Raw genomic sequence first — 21426 nt, forward strand, 5'->3', positions numbered from 1 at the left:
TTCCCGTCTCGCCCGAGCCAACTTTCTGTTGCCTTCAGGAAAAACAAAACCCAAGGATCAAGACCTGACAACAATACAATACAATACATGACAATACAATACAATACATGACGATACGATACAATACAAAACAATTTGTGGCAAACTGTCAGATCAAAGTTGGGTGCCATGCCACACCCACATCCTGTCATTTTTTTGCAATTTATCATCACCCATCAGTTTAGTATCCGTCTCTGATCACCTCAAATGACAGTTGGATTGGTGATGGCGTGGGGCAGTTTTTGCCGCTAGGCTCCGCCCACTACAAGTAAGTAGGAACAGATACTGACCTATCAGGCACTTCAGGGTGTCATAATCATTATTTCTACCAAACAAGATCAAGCCCTGAATTAGTGGAACCCAGTTTTTAACGTTTCGTGTTCTCTGGCGAATCATCGGAGCAATGTTTGGCGCCATGCCCCGCCCACATCTTATGGCTTAGGTAAAATTTTTTCGCAACTTATCATCACCTCGAAGTGTAGAATGTGTCATTTTAACCGCGACTCATTTGGCCAAACCCCCTTGGAGGAGTTTGTTAAACTATGACCCCTTTTTTCCGCGGAAAAATGTCCAAAAACCACCGCGGCAAAGTTTGGCGATATACCACGGTCACATCTTATGGCGTGTGAATTTTTTTTTCTCCCAATTTATACTTGCCTATATGTGTAATATTTGTAATTTTAACCGCGACTTGTTTCGCCATAGTCCCTAAGAGGAGTTTGTTAAAGTACAACCCTTTGTTTTCGCCGAAAAATGAAAGACGAAAACCAAGATGGCCGACTCTCTGTTCATTTTCAGATATGGGTTCCTGAGACTTTTATGTGAGTCCCATCACGATAGACATCGCCTGTGATTTTCGTGTTGATATGTGAAACTGGTGGAAGGGGCTGATTTTTTTTCTAATTTAAAAAGTGGCGCTAAAGAGCCAATTTTGAAATTCCATTTTCAGGACCCCCAAAATATAACACTTTTCTCCATGTTTGACAACCTGCCTAATATGACGTCACATCGGGAAGCAATCCGCCATTTTCTCAAACACCGAGTCAAATCAGCTCTGTTATTTTCCGTTTTTTCGACTGTTTTCCGTACCTTGGAGACATCATGCGTCGCTGGTGTGTTGTCGGAGGGTGTAACAACACGAACAGGGACGGATTCAAGTTGCACCAGTGGCCCAAAGATGCGAAAGTGGCAAGAAATTGGACGTTTGTTCCGCACACTTTACCGACGAAAGCTATGCTACGACAGAGATGGCAAGAATGTGTGGATATCCTGCGACACTCAAAGCAGATGCATTTCCAACGATAAAGTCAAAGAAATCTGCCGCCAGACCCCCAGGAAAAGAGAGCGGATGAGGGTATGTCTACAGAATATATTAATTGATGAAAACTGGGCTGTCTGCACTCTCAAAGTGCATGTTGTTGCCAAATGTATTTCATATGCTGTAAACCTAGTTCATAGTTGTTAGTTTCCTTTAATGCCAAACAAACACATACCAATCGTTGGTTAGAAGGCGATCGCCGAATTCGTCCTCGCTTTCTCCCGTGTCGCTGGCTGTCGTGTCGTTTTCTTCGTTTTCGCTTGCATACGGTTCAAAGCGATATGGCTCAATAGCTTCAGTTTCTTCTTCAATTTCGTTTTCGCTACCTGCCTCCACACTCCAACCATCCGTTTCAATACATGCGTAATCTGTTGAATCGCTTAAGCCGCTGAAATCCGAGTCTGAATCCGAGCTAATGTCGCTATAAACTTGCTGTTCTAGCGCCATGTTTGTTTGTATCGGCATCACTATGTGACGTCACAAGAAAATGGACAGGTGTATATAATGATGGTTAAAATCAGGCACTTTGAAGCTTTTTTTAGGCATATTGCGTGTTGGGTAAAATTTTGAAAACGACTTCGAAAAATAAAATAAGCCACTGGGAACTGATTTTTAATGGTTTTAACCCTTCTGAAATTGTGATAATGTTCCACTTTAAAGGCCTCAAAAAGGCGTCCAAAGGTAAAAGAAAAAACACAGCAATTTCCATAGGGCCCTCGCGGTGCTCTGCATCGCCCCGCTGCTCGGGCCCAAATTATGTTTTGGTCAGCTGAATCCAATACAGAATTTGCATTAAAAATCAGCCTATTTATGGATATCTTTATCATAGTACTTTGTGGTGATGTATAGCTTTTGCGAGTCATTTCTAATATTTCCACTCTCTTGTGAGGCTAAAAGAAATAGCCGGAATATTGGAAACAGCTCTCGGTATGATGCAGTGTACTTCCACGCCACTGCAAACGACAACAATAAACATATGGTTAAATAGGCAGATATTTGATAGAAATCCTGAATTGGATCTCTTTAGTTAAAGTTAAAGTACCAATGATTGTCACACACACACGAGGTGTGACGAAATTATTCTCTGCATTTGACCCATCACCCTTGATCACCCCCTGGGAGGTGAGGGGAGCAGTGAGGGGAGCAGTGAGTAGCAGCGGTGGCCGCGCCCGCGAATCATTTTTGGTGATTTAACCCCCAATTCCAACCCTTGATGCTGAGTGCCAAGCAGGAAGGTAATGGGTCCCATTTTTATAGTCTTTGGTTTGAACTCACAACCTACCGATCTCAGGGCGGGCACTCTAACCACTAGGCCACTGAGTAGGTTTAGCCTCACCCTGACACGCGCCTTTACTCACATATGAAGTTGAAGTGCCATCCCATGGAATTGTCCAAAATGTTTTGGTATCCTGGATCATTCAAAGTTCCTTTCACTGGAACTAAGGGGACAATCCCAACTCCTGGAAAAACGACCCCGCACCATAATTCCTCCTCCACCAAATTTCACACTCGGCACAATGCAGTCCGAAATGTAGCGTTCTCCTGGCAACCCTCCAAACCCAGACTGATCCATCAGATTGCCAGATGGAAAAGTGTGATTCATCACTCCAGAGAAGGTGTCTCCACTGCTCTAGAGTCCAGTGGCGACGTGCTTTACACCACCGCATCCCACGCTTTGCATTGGACTTGGTGATGTATGGCTTAGATGCAGCTGCTCGGCCATGGAAACCCATTCCACGAAGCTCTCTGCGTACTGTACGTGGGCTAATTGGAAGGTCACATGAAGTTTGGAGCTCTGTAGCAACTGACTGTGCAGAAAGTCTTTGCACTATGCGCTTCAGCATCCGCTGACCCCTCTCTGTCAGTTTACGTGGCCTACCACTTGGTGGCTGAGTTGCTGTTGTTCCCAAACTCTTTACTATTCTTATAATAAAGTTGACTTTGGAATATTCTGGATTTGTTGCACAGGTGGCATCCTATGACAGTTCCACGCTGGAAATCACTGAGAACGGCCTATTCTTTCCCAAATGTTTGTAGAAACAGTCTCCATGCCTAAGTGTTTGATTTTATACACCGGGCCAAGTGATTAGGACACCTGATTCTCATCATTTGGATGGGTGACCAAATACTTTTTGGCAATATAGTGTAGATATGCATGCAGGGGGTCTATGATATGCAACAAAAAAGGGAAGGGGGTAGGGGGAGGGTCCCGAAATATTGCAAAAGTGGAGGCCCAGTAATACACACCATGTGTCACAGCAACTGTGCTCTGTCAGACTCCAGTTCCTGTAATACAATGGCTCATTATGTTGAGCCCCCCCACCCCTTACACACACACACACACACACACACACACACACACATACACGTACAATGGGGCAGTTTCAGGCCATCAGATTAGTGGCAACTGACCCCTTCCCCACCCTGAAGCAACTTCCCTTTCCCTTGTAAACCAATGGGAGCGAAGGTTAGGCATGAAGTGTAACGTGAAACCAGGAGAGGGGGCTTCAAGACGTGGTTGTGGAAGAGAGGGTGCGGGGGGCAACAGAATCAACAACTTATTTTTCCTCACTATTAACCGCCGCACACCTCTACCTGTGGGGATTTTTTTTTTCTTTCTTGATGTACTCATGGACCTCAGCCAGGGGTTGAGGAGTCCCTGCAAAAGACTCTGTCGTGTGTTCCTGGCTGGAACACGCTGAGGTTGACGTCGCCTTTCTGCACAGTGGTTGGAGGCTGGGATGATGCAGTGTGTGCTCTCCTTCCTCTCCCCCCAGCTCAGCTCCGGATCCCCCTGCAGCTGCGAGGTCGGCCCAGACGACGCAAAGAAGAAGAAGTCCAAGAACCTGTAAGTACCTCCAATGCAACTATTTTTCGGTCCTGACTACAGTTCGTAACATTCATTCATTCACTCAGAATGAATTGGTTGTACGGACAAAACACCATCCAGTGTCTGTCTATACATCCTGAATTGGTCACAATTCACTTCTGAATGGGACATTGACTGCTAATTAATCCCACTCCAATTATATACAATCAGCTATGTGAACCACTACACTAAAAATCAGGGTTCGTATGGGTGCTTAAAAACCTTGAAAATGCTTGGATTTTAATGTTGTGTTTTCAAGGTTTGAAAAATGCTTGAATTTTGTGTGAAGTGCTTGTAAATGCTTGGAAATGTTCATCATATTTCTCGGCAGTCTGACTCAATAGGCTAATTATAAAATGGAAGAAAAGTTAATAAGTTTCCTTAAAAATGAAAGCTACACGCTTGATCTGGTGGATTTGCACGAGCCCTTACATTAGGTTGTTGTCATAATGGACAGTGGTGCATCGGTCCATCATGCCGGGACGTTGTCGTTTTAATGAAAATTGGATGGAAAATGACAAATACAAACTTTGGATAAAACGTGAACCAAATCCACGTGTAGCTTGCTGCAAAGTATGCAAAAAAAGAAATTAATTTGCACTTTTTGGACTTGTTTGCACTGTGAAGGTCATATGTCATTTGTAACCTTTTGCACAACATAGAGCTGAGTTAATGTGAATGATTTTGAGTTTTTATACAACATGGTTCGATGTATTTTTTGCTCCATTATTTTGGTTGTCTACTTAACTTGTCTGACTAACTCAGTTAAAGCAAACAAGTTACATTTTAAGTCATTTTGCTTAATTGCATTAAAATGAGTACATTATTGATTATTGGACTTGTTTGTCCATTTTCTACCGCTTGTCCCTTTTGGGGTCGCGGGGGATGCTGGAGCCTATCTCAGCTGCATTCGGGCGGAAGGCGGGCTACACCCTGGACAAGTCGCCACCTCATCACAGGGCCAACATTATATATATATATATATGTGTGTATGTATGTATGTTTATATATGTGTATGTATGTATATATACGTATATATATGTATGTATTTGTGTATAAATATATATATGTATATATATATATATATATATATATATATATATATATATATATATATATATATGTGTATATATAAATATATGTGTATATATATATATATGTGTATATATATATATACATATATATGTATGGACTAGACTTAGACTTAGACTTCCTTTTTATTGTCATTCAAATTTGAACTTTACAGCACAGATAAGAAATTTCGTTACATAAGCTCATGGTAGTGCAGGATAAAAAAGCAATAAGGTGCATGTATAAATAAATAAATATATGTAAATAATATATATATAAAATAAATAAATATATATATATAAATAAATAGATTACCATCCAACCATCCATCCATCCATCCATCCATCTTCTTCCGCTTATCCGAGGTTGGGTCGCAGGGGAAGCAGCTTAAGCAGGGAAGCCCAGACTTCCCTCTCCCCAACCACTTCGTCCAGCTCCTCCCGGGGGATCCCGAGGCGTTCCCAGGCCAGCCAGGAGAGATAGTCTTCCCAGCGTGTCCTGGGTCTTCCCCGTGGCCTCCTACCGGTCGGACGTGCCCGAAACACCTTCCTAGGGAGGCGTTCGGGTGGCATCCTGACCAGATGCCCGAACCACCTCATCTGGCTCCTCTCGATGTGGAGGAGCAGCGGCTTTACTTTGAGCTCCCCCCGAATGACAGAGCTTCTCACCCTATCTCTAAGGGAGAGCCCCGCCACTCGGCGGAGGAAACTCATTTCGGCCGCTTGTACCCGTGATCTTGTCCTTTCGGTCATGACCCAAAGCTCATGACCATAGGTGAGGATGGGAACGTAGATCGACCGGTAAATCGAGAGCTTTGCCTTCCGGCTCAGCTCCTTCTTCACCACAACGGATCGATACAGCGTCCGCATTACTGAAGACGCCGCACCGATCCGCCTGTCGATCTCACGATCCACTCTTCCCCCACTCGTGAACAAGACTCCGAGGTACTTGAACTCCTCCACTTGGGGCAAGATCTCCTCCCCAACCCGGAGATGGCACTCCACCCTTTTCCAGGAGAGAACCATGGACTCGGACTTGGAGGTGCTGATTCCCATCCCAGTCGCTTCACACTCGGCTGCGAACCGATCCAGTGAGAGCTGAAGATCTTGGCCGGAGGAAGCCATCAGGACCACATCATCTGCAAATAGCAGTGACCTAATCCTGCAGCCACCAAACCAGATCCCCTCAACGCCCTGACTGCGCCTAGAAATTCTGTCCATAAAGGTTATGAACAGAATCGGTGACAAAGGGCAGCCTTGGCGGAGTCCAACCCTCACTGGAAACGTGTTCGACTTACTGCCGGCAATGCGGACCAAGCTCTGGCACTGATTATACAGGGAGCGAACTGCCACAATAAGACGGTCCGTTACCCCATACTCTCTGAGCACTCCCCACAGGACTTCCCGGGGTACACGGTCGAATGCCTTCTCCAAGTCCACAAAGCACATGTAGACTGGTTGGGCAAACTCCCATGCACCCTCAAGGACCCTGCCGAGAGTATAGAGCTGGTCCACAGTTCCACGACCAGGACGAAAACCACACTGTTCCTCCTGAATCATAGGTTCGACTATCCGGCGTAGCCTCCTCTCCAGTACACCTGAATAGACCTTACCGGGAAGGCTGAGGAATGTGATCCCACGATAGTTGGAACACACCCTCCGGTTCCCCTTCTTAAAGAGAGGAACCACCACCCCGGTCTGCCAATCCAAAGGTACCGCCCCCGATGTCCACGCGATGTTGCAGAGTCTTGTCAACCAAGACAGCCCCACAACATCCAGAGCTTTAAGGAACTCCGGGCGGATCTCATCCACCCCCGGGGCCTTGCCACCGAGGAGCTTTTTAACTACCTCGGCAACCTCAGCCCCAGAAATAGGAGAGCCCACCACAGATTCCCCAGGCCCTGCTTCCTTATAGGAAGACGTGCTGGTAGGATTGAGGAGGTCTTCGAAGTATTCCCTCCACCGATCCATAACATAAATAAATAAATGATAAATGGGTTGTACTTGTATAGCGCTTTTCTACCTTCAAGGTACTCAAAGCGCTTTGACACTACTTCCACATTTACCCATTCACACACACATTCACACACTGATGGAGGGAGCTGCCATGCAAGGCGCTAACCAGCACCCATCAGGAGCAAGGGTGAAGTGTCTTGCTCAGGACACAACGGACATGACGAGGTTGGTACTAGGTTGGGATTGAACCAGGGACCCTCGGGTCGCGCACGGTCATTCTTCCACTGCGCCACGCCGTCCCATCCGCAGTCGAGGTCAGCAGAGCACCATCCCCACCATACACGGTGTTGACACTGCACTGCTTCCCCTTCCTAAGGCGGCGGATGGTGGTCCAGAATTGCTTCGAAGCCGTCCGGAAGTCTTTTTCCATGGCCTCCCCGAACTCCTCCCATGTCCGAGTTTTTGCCTCCGCGACCGCTGAAGCCGCACACCGCTTGGCCTGTCGGTACCTGTCTGCTGCCTCAGGAGTCCCATGAGCCAAAAGAACCCGATAGGACTCCTTCTTCAGCCTGACGGCATCCCTCACCGCCGGCGTCCACCAACGGGTTCTAGGATTACCGCCACGACAGGCACCAACTACCTTGCGGCCACAGCTCCAATCGGCCGCCTCGACAATAGAGGTACGGAACATTGTCCACTCGGACTCAATGTCCAGCACCTCCCGCGTGACATGTTCAAAGTTCTTCCGGAGGTGGGAATTGAAACTCTCTCTGACAGGAGACTCTGCCAGGCGTTCCCAGCAAACCCTCACAATGCGTTTGGGCCTGCCAGGTCTGTCCGGCATCCTCCCCCACCATCGCAGCCAACTCACCACCAGGTGGTGATGGTAGAAAGCTCCGCCCCTCTCTTCACCCGAGTGTCCAAAACATGAGGCCGCAAATCCGATGACACAACTACAAAGTCGATCATGGAACTGCGGCCTAGGGTGTCCTGGTGCCAAGTGCACATATGGACACCCTTATGTTTGAACATGGTGTTTGTTATCGACAATCTGTGACGAGCACAAAAGTCCAATAACAGAACACCACTCGGGTTCAGATCCGGGCGGCCATTCTTCCCAATCACACCTCTCCAGGTTTCACTGTCGCTGCCAACATGAGCGTTGAAGTCCCCCAGTAGAACGAGGGAATCACCCGGGGGAGCACTCTCCAGTCCTCGAGTGAATCCAAAAAGGGTGGGTACTCTGAGCTGCTGTTTGGCGCGTAAATGCAAACAACAGTCAGGACCCGTCCCCCCACCCGAAGGCGGAGGGAAGCTACCCTCTCGTCCACCGGGTTGAACTCCAACGTGCAGGCTTTGAGCCGAGGGGCAACAAGAATTGCCACCCCAGCCCGTCGCCTCTCACTGCCGGCAACGCCAGAGTGGAAGAGAGTCCAGCCCCTCTCAAGAGAAGTGGTTCCAGAGCCCTTGCTGTGCGTCGAAGTGAGGCCGACTATATCTAGCCGGAACTTCTCCACCTCACGCACTAGCTCAGGCTCCTTCCCCCCCAGCGAAGTGACGTTCCACGTCCCAAGAGCCAGCTTATGTAGCCGAGGATCGGAACGCCAAGTGCCCTGCCCTCGGCTGCCGCCCAGCTCACACTGCACCCGACCTCTATGGCCCCTGCTATGGGTGGTGAGCCCATTGGAGGGGGACCCACGTTGCCTCTTCGGGCTGTGCCCGGCCGGGCTCCATGGGGACAGGCCCGGCCACCCGGCGCTCGCCATCGTGCCCCACCTCCGGGCCTGGCTCCAGAGGGGGGCCCCGGTGACCCGCGTCCGGGCGAGGGAAATCTGGGTCCTTGGTTTGTGTTCTTCATCGAGGTCTTCGAGCTGCTCTTTGTCTGATCCCTCACCTAGGACCAGTTTGCCTTGGGAAACCCTACCAGGGGGCATAGAAACCCCCGGACAACATAGCTCCTAGGATCATTGGGACACGCAAACTCCTCTACCACGGTAAGGTGGCAGCTCAGAGAGGAGAAATAGATTACTGTACAGATAAATATATTGCACTTTTTCACATGCGTCCACGTTTATGGATGTATGTTATATTGTCTTTTTTATCCCAGTGAGTTAATCCATTTTGGGGGGAGTTGAGGGGATAATTTAATTATGATGCGTTTAAGAGTCTTACGACCTGAGGGAAGAAGCTGTTACAGAACCTGGAGGTTCTGCTTCGGAGGCTGCGGAACCTCTTTCTAGAGTCCAGCAGTGAAAACAGTCCTTGGTGGGGGTGGGAGGAGTCTTTGTAGATTTTCTGAGCCCTGGTCAGGCAGCAGCTTTTTGCGATCTCCTGGATAGGAGGAAGAGGAGTCCTGATGATCTTTTCCGCTGTCCTCACCACTCTCTGGAGAGACTTCCAGTATATATATATATATATATATATATATATATATATATATATATATATATATATATATATATATATATATATATATATATATATATATATATATATATATATATATGTATATATATATATATATATATATATATATATATATATATATATATATGTATGTATGTGTATATATCTATATCTATCTATCTATATATATGTATATATATATGTGTATATATATATATATATATGTCATGTATAATTTGTAACCTTTTTCACAACTTAGAGCTGATTTAATATCAATGATTTTGTAGTTTTTACACAACACACACACATGGTTGTATGCATTTCTTGCTCTATTATTTACGTTGTAATAATAGAGCAATAATAGTACTTAACTTGTCTGGCTACCTCAGTGAAAGCAAAAAAAGTAAACTTTTGCCTTTTTGGTCATTTGTTATCATAGCCACAGTTATAAGGCTAGATATGCTTAATGTAAGGTGACTGAGGTGTAACAAACACAATATTTCCCTTTAATTTGTTATCCTTATTTTAATGTGGAACAGTATTGTTAATAAATGAGTGAAATCGACAACACAAATGAAGACACGTTTGCAAACACCATTGACACTGCTTCATTTTCTATGTCCCATTCAGTTAATGATAACTGCTGGTTCAATGTTAGGCTTAGGTTTTAGCATATTTTCCGTATTTTTGTCAAACAACAAGGCTATGGATTGAGTCACACCGGTTTTCGCCTTTTGAAGGGGACTGGAAAAACTGGAAAATTGATCTTGAAAGTCCTTAAAAAGTACTTGAATTTGCCCATGGAAAAGGTGTAAGAACCCTGACAAATACTCAAGTGAAACAAAATCCCTACGTCTACTCAAAATAATTTCAGAGGATATCAGTACTTTCTTGCATATTTAACCAATTAAAAGACGACACTGAATATAAGACAATTTGTAAACACAAAATTATCCTTTTTTATCAATGTTTTCAATATGAGAGAAAGAACTTGCATATAATAGGCAGTCGTATTTATTAGATGCTCGACAGCTTCATTGATCATAATTTTTTTAATTTTTTTTATTAGAATCATATATCCTATGCTAACTTGCTAACAACCTTTGAAACACTTGTTTTCAAGCATGCCATGTGTCACAGGTGTAAGTGTTTGTGTGAATGACAGGAAGAAAAGCTTGCATTGGCAGACGTCGTTGAAAGGGACAATAAATAATAGTTACAAAAAAAATGACTGTCCTATTTTGTGGTCAATGCAGTAATGTTAGTTTTATAGCTCGGATCTCTGTACTTCTTTGGCCAATATTCCCATATTTACCCAAATAGAAGACACCTCTGAATATAAGACGATTTTTAAATGCAAAATGTTACATTTTTTTCAATGTTTACAATATAAAGTAATGAACTTGCATGTGATATACGATCATATTTATCAGCTGCTTGACAGCTTCATTGATCATCACCGTCTTAAAAGTAGCATCATAATTCCACTGTTGTATGCAAGTTTTAAAACACTTTTTTTCAAGCATGCCAGGTGTGGGTGTGTCGTGTGTGTGTGTGTGTGTGTGTGTGTGTGTGTGTGTGTGTGTGTGTGTGTGTGTGTGTGTGTGTGTGTGTGTGTGTGTGTGTGTACGTGTTTGTGTGTGTGTGTGTGTGAGTAACAGGAATACAAGCTTGCATTGGCAGAAGTCATTCGAACAAACAATACATAGGGCTGTTTAAAATAATTGATACACATTGGTCCGTGTACCCTCCGTCATTCTATTTCCGATTCTTAAACGCAAATCAAAAAACTAAATTAGGGCCGTTTTTCGATTTGTATTATATTTAGCAGATTTTGAAACAAACAAAAAAAGAGTTGATTTTCATTCAAATAGTGCCATAAAATTGGATTGTGTGCTGTTTTCCGTTTATGGATTTTTATTTTTCCAGATAAAACACTAAAATCTAATATATGTTTTTGGAGGGGGGTGTGGCCTGCGGGCCTGCAGCGAAGCGGGGTGTGCCAGGACCGGCCTCGAAGTCAGCGACAGGTGCGTAGACGGCCCAGGTGGGCCTTATTATCCAATCACCTGTCGCTCTGTTTAAAGGGGAACATTATCACAATTTCAGAAGGGTTAAAACCATTAAAAATCAGTTCCCAGTGGCTTATTTTATTTTTCGAAGTTTTTTTCAAAATTTTACCCATCACGCAATATGCCTAAAAAAAGCTTCAAAGTGCCTGATGTTAACCATCGTTATATACACCCGTCCATTTTCCTGTGACGTCACATAGTGATGCCAACTCAAACAAACATGGCGCATAGAACAGCAAGCTATAGCGACATTAGCTCGGATTCAGACTCGGATTTCAGCGGCTTGAGCGATTCAACGGATTACGCATGTATTGAAACGGATGGTTGTAGTGTGGAGGCGGTAGCGAAAACGAAATTGAAGAAGAAACTGAAGCTATTGAGCCATATCGGTTTGAACCGTATGCAAGCGAAACCGACGAAAATGACACGACAGCCAGCGACACGGGAGAAAGCGAGGACGAATTCGGCGATCGCCTTCTAACCAACGATTGGTATGTGTTTGTTTGGCATTAAAGGAAACTAACAACTATGAACTAGGTTTACAGCATATGAAATACATTTGGCAACAACATTCACTTTAAGAGTGCAGACAGCCCAATTTTCATCAATTAATATATTCTGTAGACATACCCTCATCTGCGCTATTTTCCTGAAAGCTGATCCGTCCAGTTTTGGAGTTGATGTCAGCAGGCCAGGGAAGCTAGGGTCGATATTCTTCTCTTGATCATCTTCGGTGGCATAAGGGACGGTGTGAGCCAAGACATCCAGGGGGTTTAGCTCGCTCGTCTGCGGGAACAAACTGCCGCCATTGCTTGCCGTGCTACCGAGGTCCTTTGTCCCTGAATTGCTCACACACTCCGGCAGATTCAATGGGGGTCTGGCGGCAGATTTCTTTGACTTTATCGTTGGAAATGCATCTGCTTTGAGTGTCGCAGGATATCCACACATTCTTGCCATCTCTGTCGTAGCATAGCTTTCGTTGGTAAAGTGTGCGGAACAAACGTCCAATTTCTTGCCACTTTTGCATCTTTGGGCCACTGGTGCAACTTGAATCCGTCCCTGTTCGTGTTGTTACACCCTCCGACAACACACCGACGAGGCATGATGTCTCCAAGGTACGGAAAACTTTTGAAAAAACGGAAAATAACAGAGCTGATTTGACTCGGTGTTTGAGAAAATGGCGGATTGCTTCCCGATGTGACGTCACAACGTGACGTCATCGCTCCGAGAGCGAATAATAGAAAGGCGTTTAATTCGCCAAAATTCACCCATTTAGAGTTCGGAAATCGGTTAAAAAAATATATGGTCTTTTTTCTGCAACATCAAGGTATATATTGACGCTTACATAGGTCTGGTGATAATGTTCCCCTTTAAGCAGCAGCCGGGGAGAAGAAGGTGGAGTTGGTGTGAGAGAGAGAGCGTGCCTGTCAAAGCCAAAAAAGACAATTGCTGGAAAAGAACCGACATCCTTTTATTGAAAAATAAAACTGTATTGCACCATGAAACAGGCTCCCAGGGAAATGCTTGGTGGTCTGGAGGACCCACTGGAAGGCGACTTCCACAACGTTCAAAGCAGTATTTGAGCTTTTCCTTTGCGTTTAGCATGATTTTAGCATAACGGTTATATATTTGTTCAGCAGGAGTCCTATAGTCGTTTTAGGAAAAGTGCAATTAAATAGTTGTCCAACTTTTGTTCCCGAAATGAAAATAGAAAAAATGGCCCGAAATGTGTTTTTTGATTTGCATTTAGGAATTGGAAATAGAATGAACGGAAGGCACACGGACCCACATCCAAAACGTTCGTATTTAATTCCGATAAATAATTTTCAAGAATACATACAAATAAAAAAATAACAAACTAATAATATTGGCTTTTTTTTTTATTTTCTTTTTTTGAAAACACATTTTTTTAGGTCATATTCGTGCTTACTCGCTGTGCGTATAGGTCAGGGGTCTGCAACCCGCGGCTCCGGAGCCGCATGCGGCTCTTTGATCACTCTGATGCGGCTCAGCAGCTTACTTGCTGTACCCCCCAATTTTTCCGTGAGATTTCCGGATTTTAGTGCCTCTCGCAGAAAACTCCCGGGATTAGTATTCACCGATTTGTACTCTTACAGCTATAATAAGGGCGCGCCATGATGGTACAACATTTGGCGCTCTCTACAATCTGTATTAACAGCGTGCCAGCCCAACACTTGTTATACAATATACATCTTCTGCTTGCACGTGACAGCAAGGCATACTTGGTCAACAGCCACACAGGTTACACTGACGGTGACCATATAAAACAACTTTAACACTCTTACTAATAATGCGCCACACTTTGAACCAAAACCAAACAAGAATGACAAACACATTTCGGGAGAACATCTGCACCTTAACACAACATAAACACAACAGAACAAATACCCAGAATCCCATGCAGCCCTGACTCTTCCGGGCTACATTATACACCCCTGCTTCCACCAAACCCCCCCCCCCCCACAAAGCAAAAAAAAAACTTAGCGTGCACTGTTAGTTCATTTAAAATTTCAAAGAAAATGTGTGGCTCCCATTGTTTTCTATAATTTGCGAAACTGGTCAAAATGGCTCTTTGACTGGTAAAGGTTGCCGACCCCTGGTATAGGTCATCAACCAAGAGTGTTTGTACCCTGTTTTAAAAAGTTGTTATTATAAGTTTTATACCAAACAGTATTTTGCCAAAATCGATTTGAATCAAGAATCCTGTTGAATTGATAATTGTCACCACAAGAATAGGAATTGAATTGTGTTGTAGGATTCACATCCCTAATAAATTATAGCTTGAAAATAATAATCACTGTCCTGTATTCGGGTCAATGCGGTCATTTTTGTTTACAGTTAGTTTTTTTCTAACAAATGTACTTTTCCGAACTATGCTCAATAGCTTCTTGGCAGCCATTGAGGGTGAATGGAGACATGAGGACTCTCGCTGGTTATCTGATTACACAAAAACGGTGTCGTATTGGATTGTTTGTGTACATGACAACAGTGTTTATGGAGCAAATATTTGGGAGACGGAGCTCAAAGTGGAAGATTTTGAACACCATTTAGGTTGAAAAAAACCCAAAAGTATTCAACTAGAGGCCCGCAGGCCAACTTTGGCCCAGTGAGGATATCAAAGGAGCCCACACATATATTTGGTTGGTTTGCACTTAAGAATCCTCCAAAAGTAAAAAATAAATAAAAATAGAAATAGTGTATTGGCAGTGGTTCTTCAACCAGAATTAGAAGCAATTCTGTTTTTATATGCCCCTGAGACCTAACATCCTTTGCAGTTTTGTAAGGATAACATATTTAAGAATTGTCTCGATTGCGCCTCCAAGCACACATTTATTTTGAGCCCCCTCCTTGATGATATTTGTTCACACTAGTATATTTATGTGAAACGATTTTCATACTTTTTAATCAAAGTTTATTTTAATTTGATGCATGTTTATGTGCTAAAGGAATTCATGGAAAATGTATTGTTCAATTATAAATTACCGTATATTTCGGACCATAGGGCGCACCGGATTAAAAGGCGCACTGCTGATGAGCGGGTCTATTCAGGTCTATTTTCAAGTCGCTTTCTGAGTGTCTCTTTAGGAAAAGCCGTTTTGTGGGCGGTCTTATTTACGTGGCTCACCTTCGACAGCGTCTTCTCCCCGTCATCTTTGTTGTAGCGGTGTAGCGTGCAAGGACGGGAGTGGAACAAGAGTCAGAAGATGGAGATAACTGTTTTAATGACATTCAGAATTTACTTAAATCAATAATGGAGCAGCATCTTCTCAGCCGTGGCTCACTAGTGCAACATCAACGCCATAAATATGTCCCGTGAAAAACTGTCTGACCAGAACTCTCTAATAACTAAAGTTCCTTGAGTGAATAATTCAACTCACTACACCGGTATGTTTTAGCGCTTTCATGGCGAGTTTACTGACAGATATAAGTAAGAACTTTACACTACTTTATATTAGAAATGGCAAACAAAATAAGAAGCTTATCAACTATGGTGTCGGCACAGACTACAAAGGTGGATGCGCGCAATTTTTCAGGACTTATGCAGATCCAAAATACACATCAGCAGGTACCGGAAGGTAAGCAAAGTTACTTTTGCATAATATTGCGAATCAAAACGCCAGATAATATATCTGCTAATACGTGCCATTTTGCGGGCCTTATACACACACCATAATAATACTCGTACATTTAATGCGCCAACAATCCATCAAGTGGTGCGGCTTCATAGCTTACCGAAGTCGTACTAAAAACATTTTGACAGGTTTTTGAGTGCCGTGTGTAATGTTCCATATTCACAATGGAACATTTAAAGTTTTGGTGTTGTTTACTGCCATCATATTGCAGTCCACTCGTATCTCTTATGTATGACTGCCATTTACTGGTCACACTTATCATTACACCATATACCAAATAAAATTGCCTCGAGGTCCGTAAGCACAACCAGAATCATGCCGTACATTACGCACACAGGCACTGTGGATTTTTGAGAAAATGGAAGGATGTATAGTCCGAAAAATACGGTAATTAAGTGAAAAATAATACAACTAATATAATTAGATATAGGTATTTTGACACAAACCACTATCAGAAATGCAAGCAATATTACATACAGATAATATGTCTTGAGAAATGCAGATATAAATTAAATACACAGAGGACATAGGAAATTAAATTAGCTCAAATATACCTACTAGTGAGGCATTATGATGCAGTATGTACAGCTATCCTAAATAGCATGTTAGCATTGATTAGCTTGCAGTCATGCACTGACCACATATGCCTGATAAGCACTCCACACAAGTCAATAACATCAACAAAGCTCACCTTTGTGCGTACACACAGCATAAATGGTTTGGTGGACAAAATGAGACAAAGAAGGAGTTGCATAAAACAAATATTTCTCCGGCATCGTTGGAGAAAGTTATACATGCAAGCAAACTCCGGTGAGTTCAAGGACTGCCAAAATTAGTCGGACAAAACGGCACTCGCCAAATACTCTCATCAAAAAAGCATGTTTAATATAAACAGTGGGATTTTTAACAATTAGGAAGGTTTGTGTCATGCTACAAAACCCTATTAAAACAAATATATATTTTTTCCCTTATCTTTTTCTATTTTCATGCATTTTTGAAAAGCTCCAGGGAGCCACTAGGGCGGCGCTAAAGAGCTGCATGCAGCTCTAGAGCCGCAGGTTGCAGACCCCCGATATATGGTAATGTTTGACTGTGATGAATGAGTAATGTCAAATCAGGTATGTATGATCATTTTCCTCAAAATCATCATGTTATTTCTCATGCAAAAACGTGTTTGTCCATTTCTCGGTGCTTTCTCGTTGTAGAAGTCTGGTTCTTGTTCCTTTTGCTTTCTGAAAATGTGCAAAGTTGAGTTGAACAGCCTGTTTACAACACAGTCAACATGTGACTGCGTGTGAAGGTGTTAAGTCTGGACATGTACCACTCTTTCCCAGCCAGAGCATTACTTAACACTGGTTGGTTTGGTTTGGTTGAAATTTATTTCAAGGGGGATATCTAGGGATCTAGATATCTGGTCAGGACACTCCTCACTCTTTTGCTTTCACCTTCATTGTCCATTAGTTTTTTGGTGACTTTATATACACTGGACCTAGACGTTGAGTCCGCAACATACAATAACTGATACAGTCTGCTTTGCCAGTCCAAATGCATTCGCCGTTTTCCTCGATGGCCAAGTAATACAAAGCACACGCTATCTTTTTCATCACATCCGCGGGAGCTTGCATTCTCGTTGTCTCTCCTTCGACAAATGAACAAAGTTCTTCGCTAAGTAGAATCACAGCTAACATTGGAAAGTTCTCTTGCCGTCTGAGAAGTGTTGTATCCCAAATAGCTGCAATCGCTTTCTCTTAACGGGGAACATTATCACAATTTCAGAAGGGTTAAAACCATTAAAAATCAGTTCCCAGTGGCTTATTTTATTTTTCGAAGTTTTTTTCAAAATTTTACCCATCACGCAATTTCCCTAAAAAAAGCTTCAAAGTGCCTGATTTTAACCATCGTTATATATACCCGTCCATTTTCCTGTGACGTCACACAGTGATGCCAATACAAACAAACATGGTGAATAGAACAGCAAGGTATAGCGACATTAGCTCGGATTCAGACTCGGATTTCAGCGGCTTAAGCGAAATTGAAGAAGAAACTGAAGCTATTGAGCCATATCGGTTTGAACCGTATGCAAGCGAAACCGACGAAAACGACACGACAGCCAGCGACACGGGAGAAAGCGAGGACGAATTCGGCGATCGCCTTCTAACCAACGATTGGTATGTGTTTGTTTTTAAGTGTTGTAATGTTTTTAAGCTAATTTATTGGTAAACACAGTTTATGTATAATAATTTACGTAAAACCGCGAGTAATGAATAAAGTTTTCATCAATTAATATATTCTGTAGACATACCCTCATCCGCTCTCTTTTCCTGAAAGCTGATCTGTCCAGTTTTGGAGTTGATGTCAGCAGGCCAGGGAAGCTAGGGTCGATATTCTTCTCTTGATCATCTTCGGTGGCATAAGGGACGGTAGAAGCGGTGTGAGCCAAGACATCCAGGGGGTTTAGCTCGCTCGTCTGCGAGAACAAACTGCCGCCATTGCTTGCTGTGCTACCGAGGACCTTTGTCCCTGAATTGCTCACTCACTCCGGCAGATTCAATGGGGGTCTGGCGGCAGATTTCTTTGACTTTATCGTTGGAAATGCATCTGCTTTGAGTGTCGCAGGATATCCACACATTCTTGCCATCTCTGTCGTAGCATAGCTTTCGTCGGTAAAGTGTGAGGAACAAACGTCCAATTTCTTGCCACTTTCGCATCTTTGGGCCACTGGTGCAACTTGAATCCGTCCCTGTTCGTGTTGTTACACCCTCCGACAACACACCGACGAGGCATGATGTCTCCAAGGTACGGAAAACAGTCGAAAAAACGGAAAATAACAGAGCTGATTTGACTCGATGTTTGAGAAAATGCCGGATTGCTTCCCGATGCTCCGAGAGCGAATATTAGAAAGGCGTTTAATTTGCCAAAAGTCACCCATTTAGAGTTCGGAAATCAGTTAAAAAAATATATGGTCTTTTTTCTGCAACATCAAGGTATATATTGACGCTTACATAGGTCTGGTGATAATGTTCCCCTTTAAACAATAGTTTAGTGTTGTGAAACGGGGCTTAGGCTAAATAATTATTCGTTTAACCCTTGTGTAATGTTCATATTGTTGTTACTCAGCCAGGGTTTGTGGGTCTGATGGACCCGTTGCATTTTGTGGCTTTTAATGCCTCACAATCAAACACTTTTATGTTAAAATACTGAACAGACGTTTAACTTATCCCAATAAACATCTGCTCTCATTTTCTCGCACATTTGACCCTCTGATGTTCTGTGTATCTACACTCTGTCCTCCTCCTGTCTAGTCCAGCTGTGTGTGTGTGTGTGTGTGGGGGGGGGGGGGGGGGGTGCGTGTGGTACACAATAGAAATGTGTAGGGGGAATGTATGGTGTGTGGTCATATATGTTCTTCACAGAAAATGAGCCAAAGTCAGTGAGTCTACAATTTGAAAAATTAATGAATTGTAGCAATTTTGTTTTCATAGATAATGAAAACGGGTCTCACAGACCCGAACACCACACAAGGGGTTAAATGACTTAGTGTACACATAGCCTTAAAAGATATCCCCGTTTAAACCTTTACAAAGTGACATCGCCAGCAATGTAGCAGTCGTAACAATGAAAATGTTGTGTTTATACTGGATTTCTGTTGCGTAAACCAGCGTTTCCCAAATTGAAGGATTTTTATAACGATCAAGCAAACACCCATTGCGGCTTTTTCATCTGCGTTTGTCGCATTTGCCTTTTTTTTTTACTCTATCATTACTTTATGTACTTCGTTACAATGATCAAATCAAATCAAATCAACTTTATTTATAAAGCACATTTAAAATTTACCACAGGGGTAGCCAAAGTGCTGTACAATGGGCAGGTTAAAAGATAAAACGAGTACCAAGCAAACACAACACAGACAAAACACGATAAAAAATAAATAAATAAAATAGAATAAATAAAAACATAAAAACATAAAAACAGGTTCACAGCATGTGTATTATGGGGCGCCATTGCAGGATGGATATCACTCAGTGTTAAAAGTCATGGAATAAAAGTATGTTTTTAAGAGAGATTTAAAAACAGGAAGAGAGGAGGCTTGTCTAATACTCAGAGGTAGGTCGTTCCAGAGCTTGGGAGCAGCAGCGGCGAAAGCTCTGTCACCTCTAAGCTTCAGCCTTGTGTCAGGGACCGTCAACAGCAGCTGATCGGCTGATCTTAAGGATCGGGTGGGGCAGTAAGGCTGAAGGAGGTCGGAGAGATAGTTTGGCGCGAGGTTGTTTAGACATTTAAAAACAAATAAAAGGAGTTTAAAATTGATTCGATAACGCACAGGCAATATGATGGCAATATTATGATGTATTCTTCGGTCGCCAGGAGGAACCACATTTTACATTTGGTGTAAACAAACCCCACACATGTTTGGATGAATGTGCTTTTTACTCGCTCCATTGAAAGTTGAGTTTCGGGATGAAGCTTCACGCTGATCAATGAAAGCTCGTCATCATGTGCTTAATTAAGTGGTAAATGATGTGTGAAGAGTGCGTGGCGCCATATGTACGCCTCGACTGTGTGGGAAACACTCCAGTTTGTGTGTGTGTGTGTGTGTGTGTGTGTGTGTTTGTGTGTGAGTGTGTTGACACCTCCCTGATTCATCAGCTGCTGAATGAGCCTTTTCACACCTCACTTCATCAAGACCAAAGTGCATTTAACACGCGGCCAGGACAATGAAGCAGCAGCTTGGGAGCTGCTCGTTCTCCTCCGCAAGCTGTGTTTGTTTAACCGGGAAGATTATGTGATTAAGATTCCACAACTTCTTTGGAAAATGTTATTTTTTTAGGTCCGAGCAAGACCGTAAGTCTTGAACTATAGAAAGTATTTCAATGGTCGAAATCTGCGCTTTTGGGTCTTATAGTTGTACTCTGTCTCAAAGTGTTAAAGGGGAACATTATCACAATTTCAGAAGGGTTAAAACCATTAAAAATCAGTTCCCAGTGGCTTATTTTATTTTTCGAAGTTTTTTTCAAAATTTTACTCATCACGCAATATCCACAAAAAAGCTTCAAAGTGCCTGATTTTAACCATCGTTATATACACCCGTCCATTTTCCTGTGACGTCACACAGTGATGCCAATACAAACAAACATGGCGGTTAGAACAGCAAGGTATAGCGACATTAGCTCGGATTCAGACTCGGATTTCAGCGGCTTAAGCGATTCAACAGATTGCGCATGTATTGAAACGGATGGTTGTAGTGTGGAGGCAGGTAGCGAAAACGAAATTGAAGAAGAAACTGAAGCTATTGAGCCATATCGGTTTGAACGTATGCAAACGAAACCGACGAAAACGACACGACAGCCAGCGACACGGGAGAAAGCGAGGACGAATTCGGCGATCGCCTTCTAACCAACGATTGGCATGTGTTTGTTTGGCATTAAAGGAAACTAACAACTATGAACTAGGTTTACAGCATATGAAATACATTTGGCAACAACATGCACTTTGAGAGTGCAGACAGCCCAATTTTCATCAATTAATATATTCTGTAGACATA

At 43.2% G+C, this 21426-nt stretch overlaps 1 protein-coding gene across 6 annotated transcripts in view; it reads left to right on the top strand.

Moving 5' to 3' along the window:
* rgs3a (regulator of G protein signaling 3a) overlaps positions 1 to 21426 on the top strand; it is a 336515-nt gene that overhangs the window by 276268 nt on the left and 38821 nt on the right. For all 6 annotated transcript variants that reach the window (XM_061927475.1, XM_061927478.2, XM_061927477.2 and 3 more), the window contains one exon: positions 4135 to 4205. In XM_061927475.1, coding sequence (XP_061783459.1) covers positions 4135 to 4205 — 71 coding nt within the window. The remainder of the gene's footprint in view (positions 1 to 4134; positions 4206 to 21426) is intronic.

The sequence above is a fragment of the Nerophis lumbriciformis genome, linkage group LG32 (assembly GCF_033978685.3).
Source record: "Nerophis lumbriciformis linkage group LG32, RoL_Nlum_v2.1, whole genome shotgun sequence".
Taxonomy (NCBI): Eukaryota; Metazoa; Chordata; class Actinopteri; order Syngnathiformes; family Syngnathidae; genus Nerophis; species Nerophis lumbriciformis.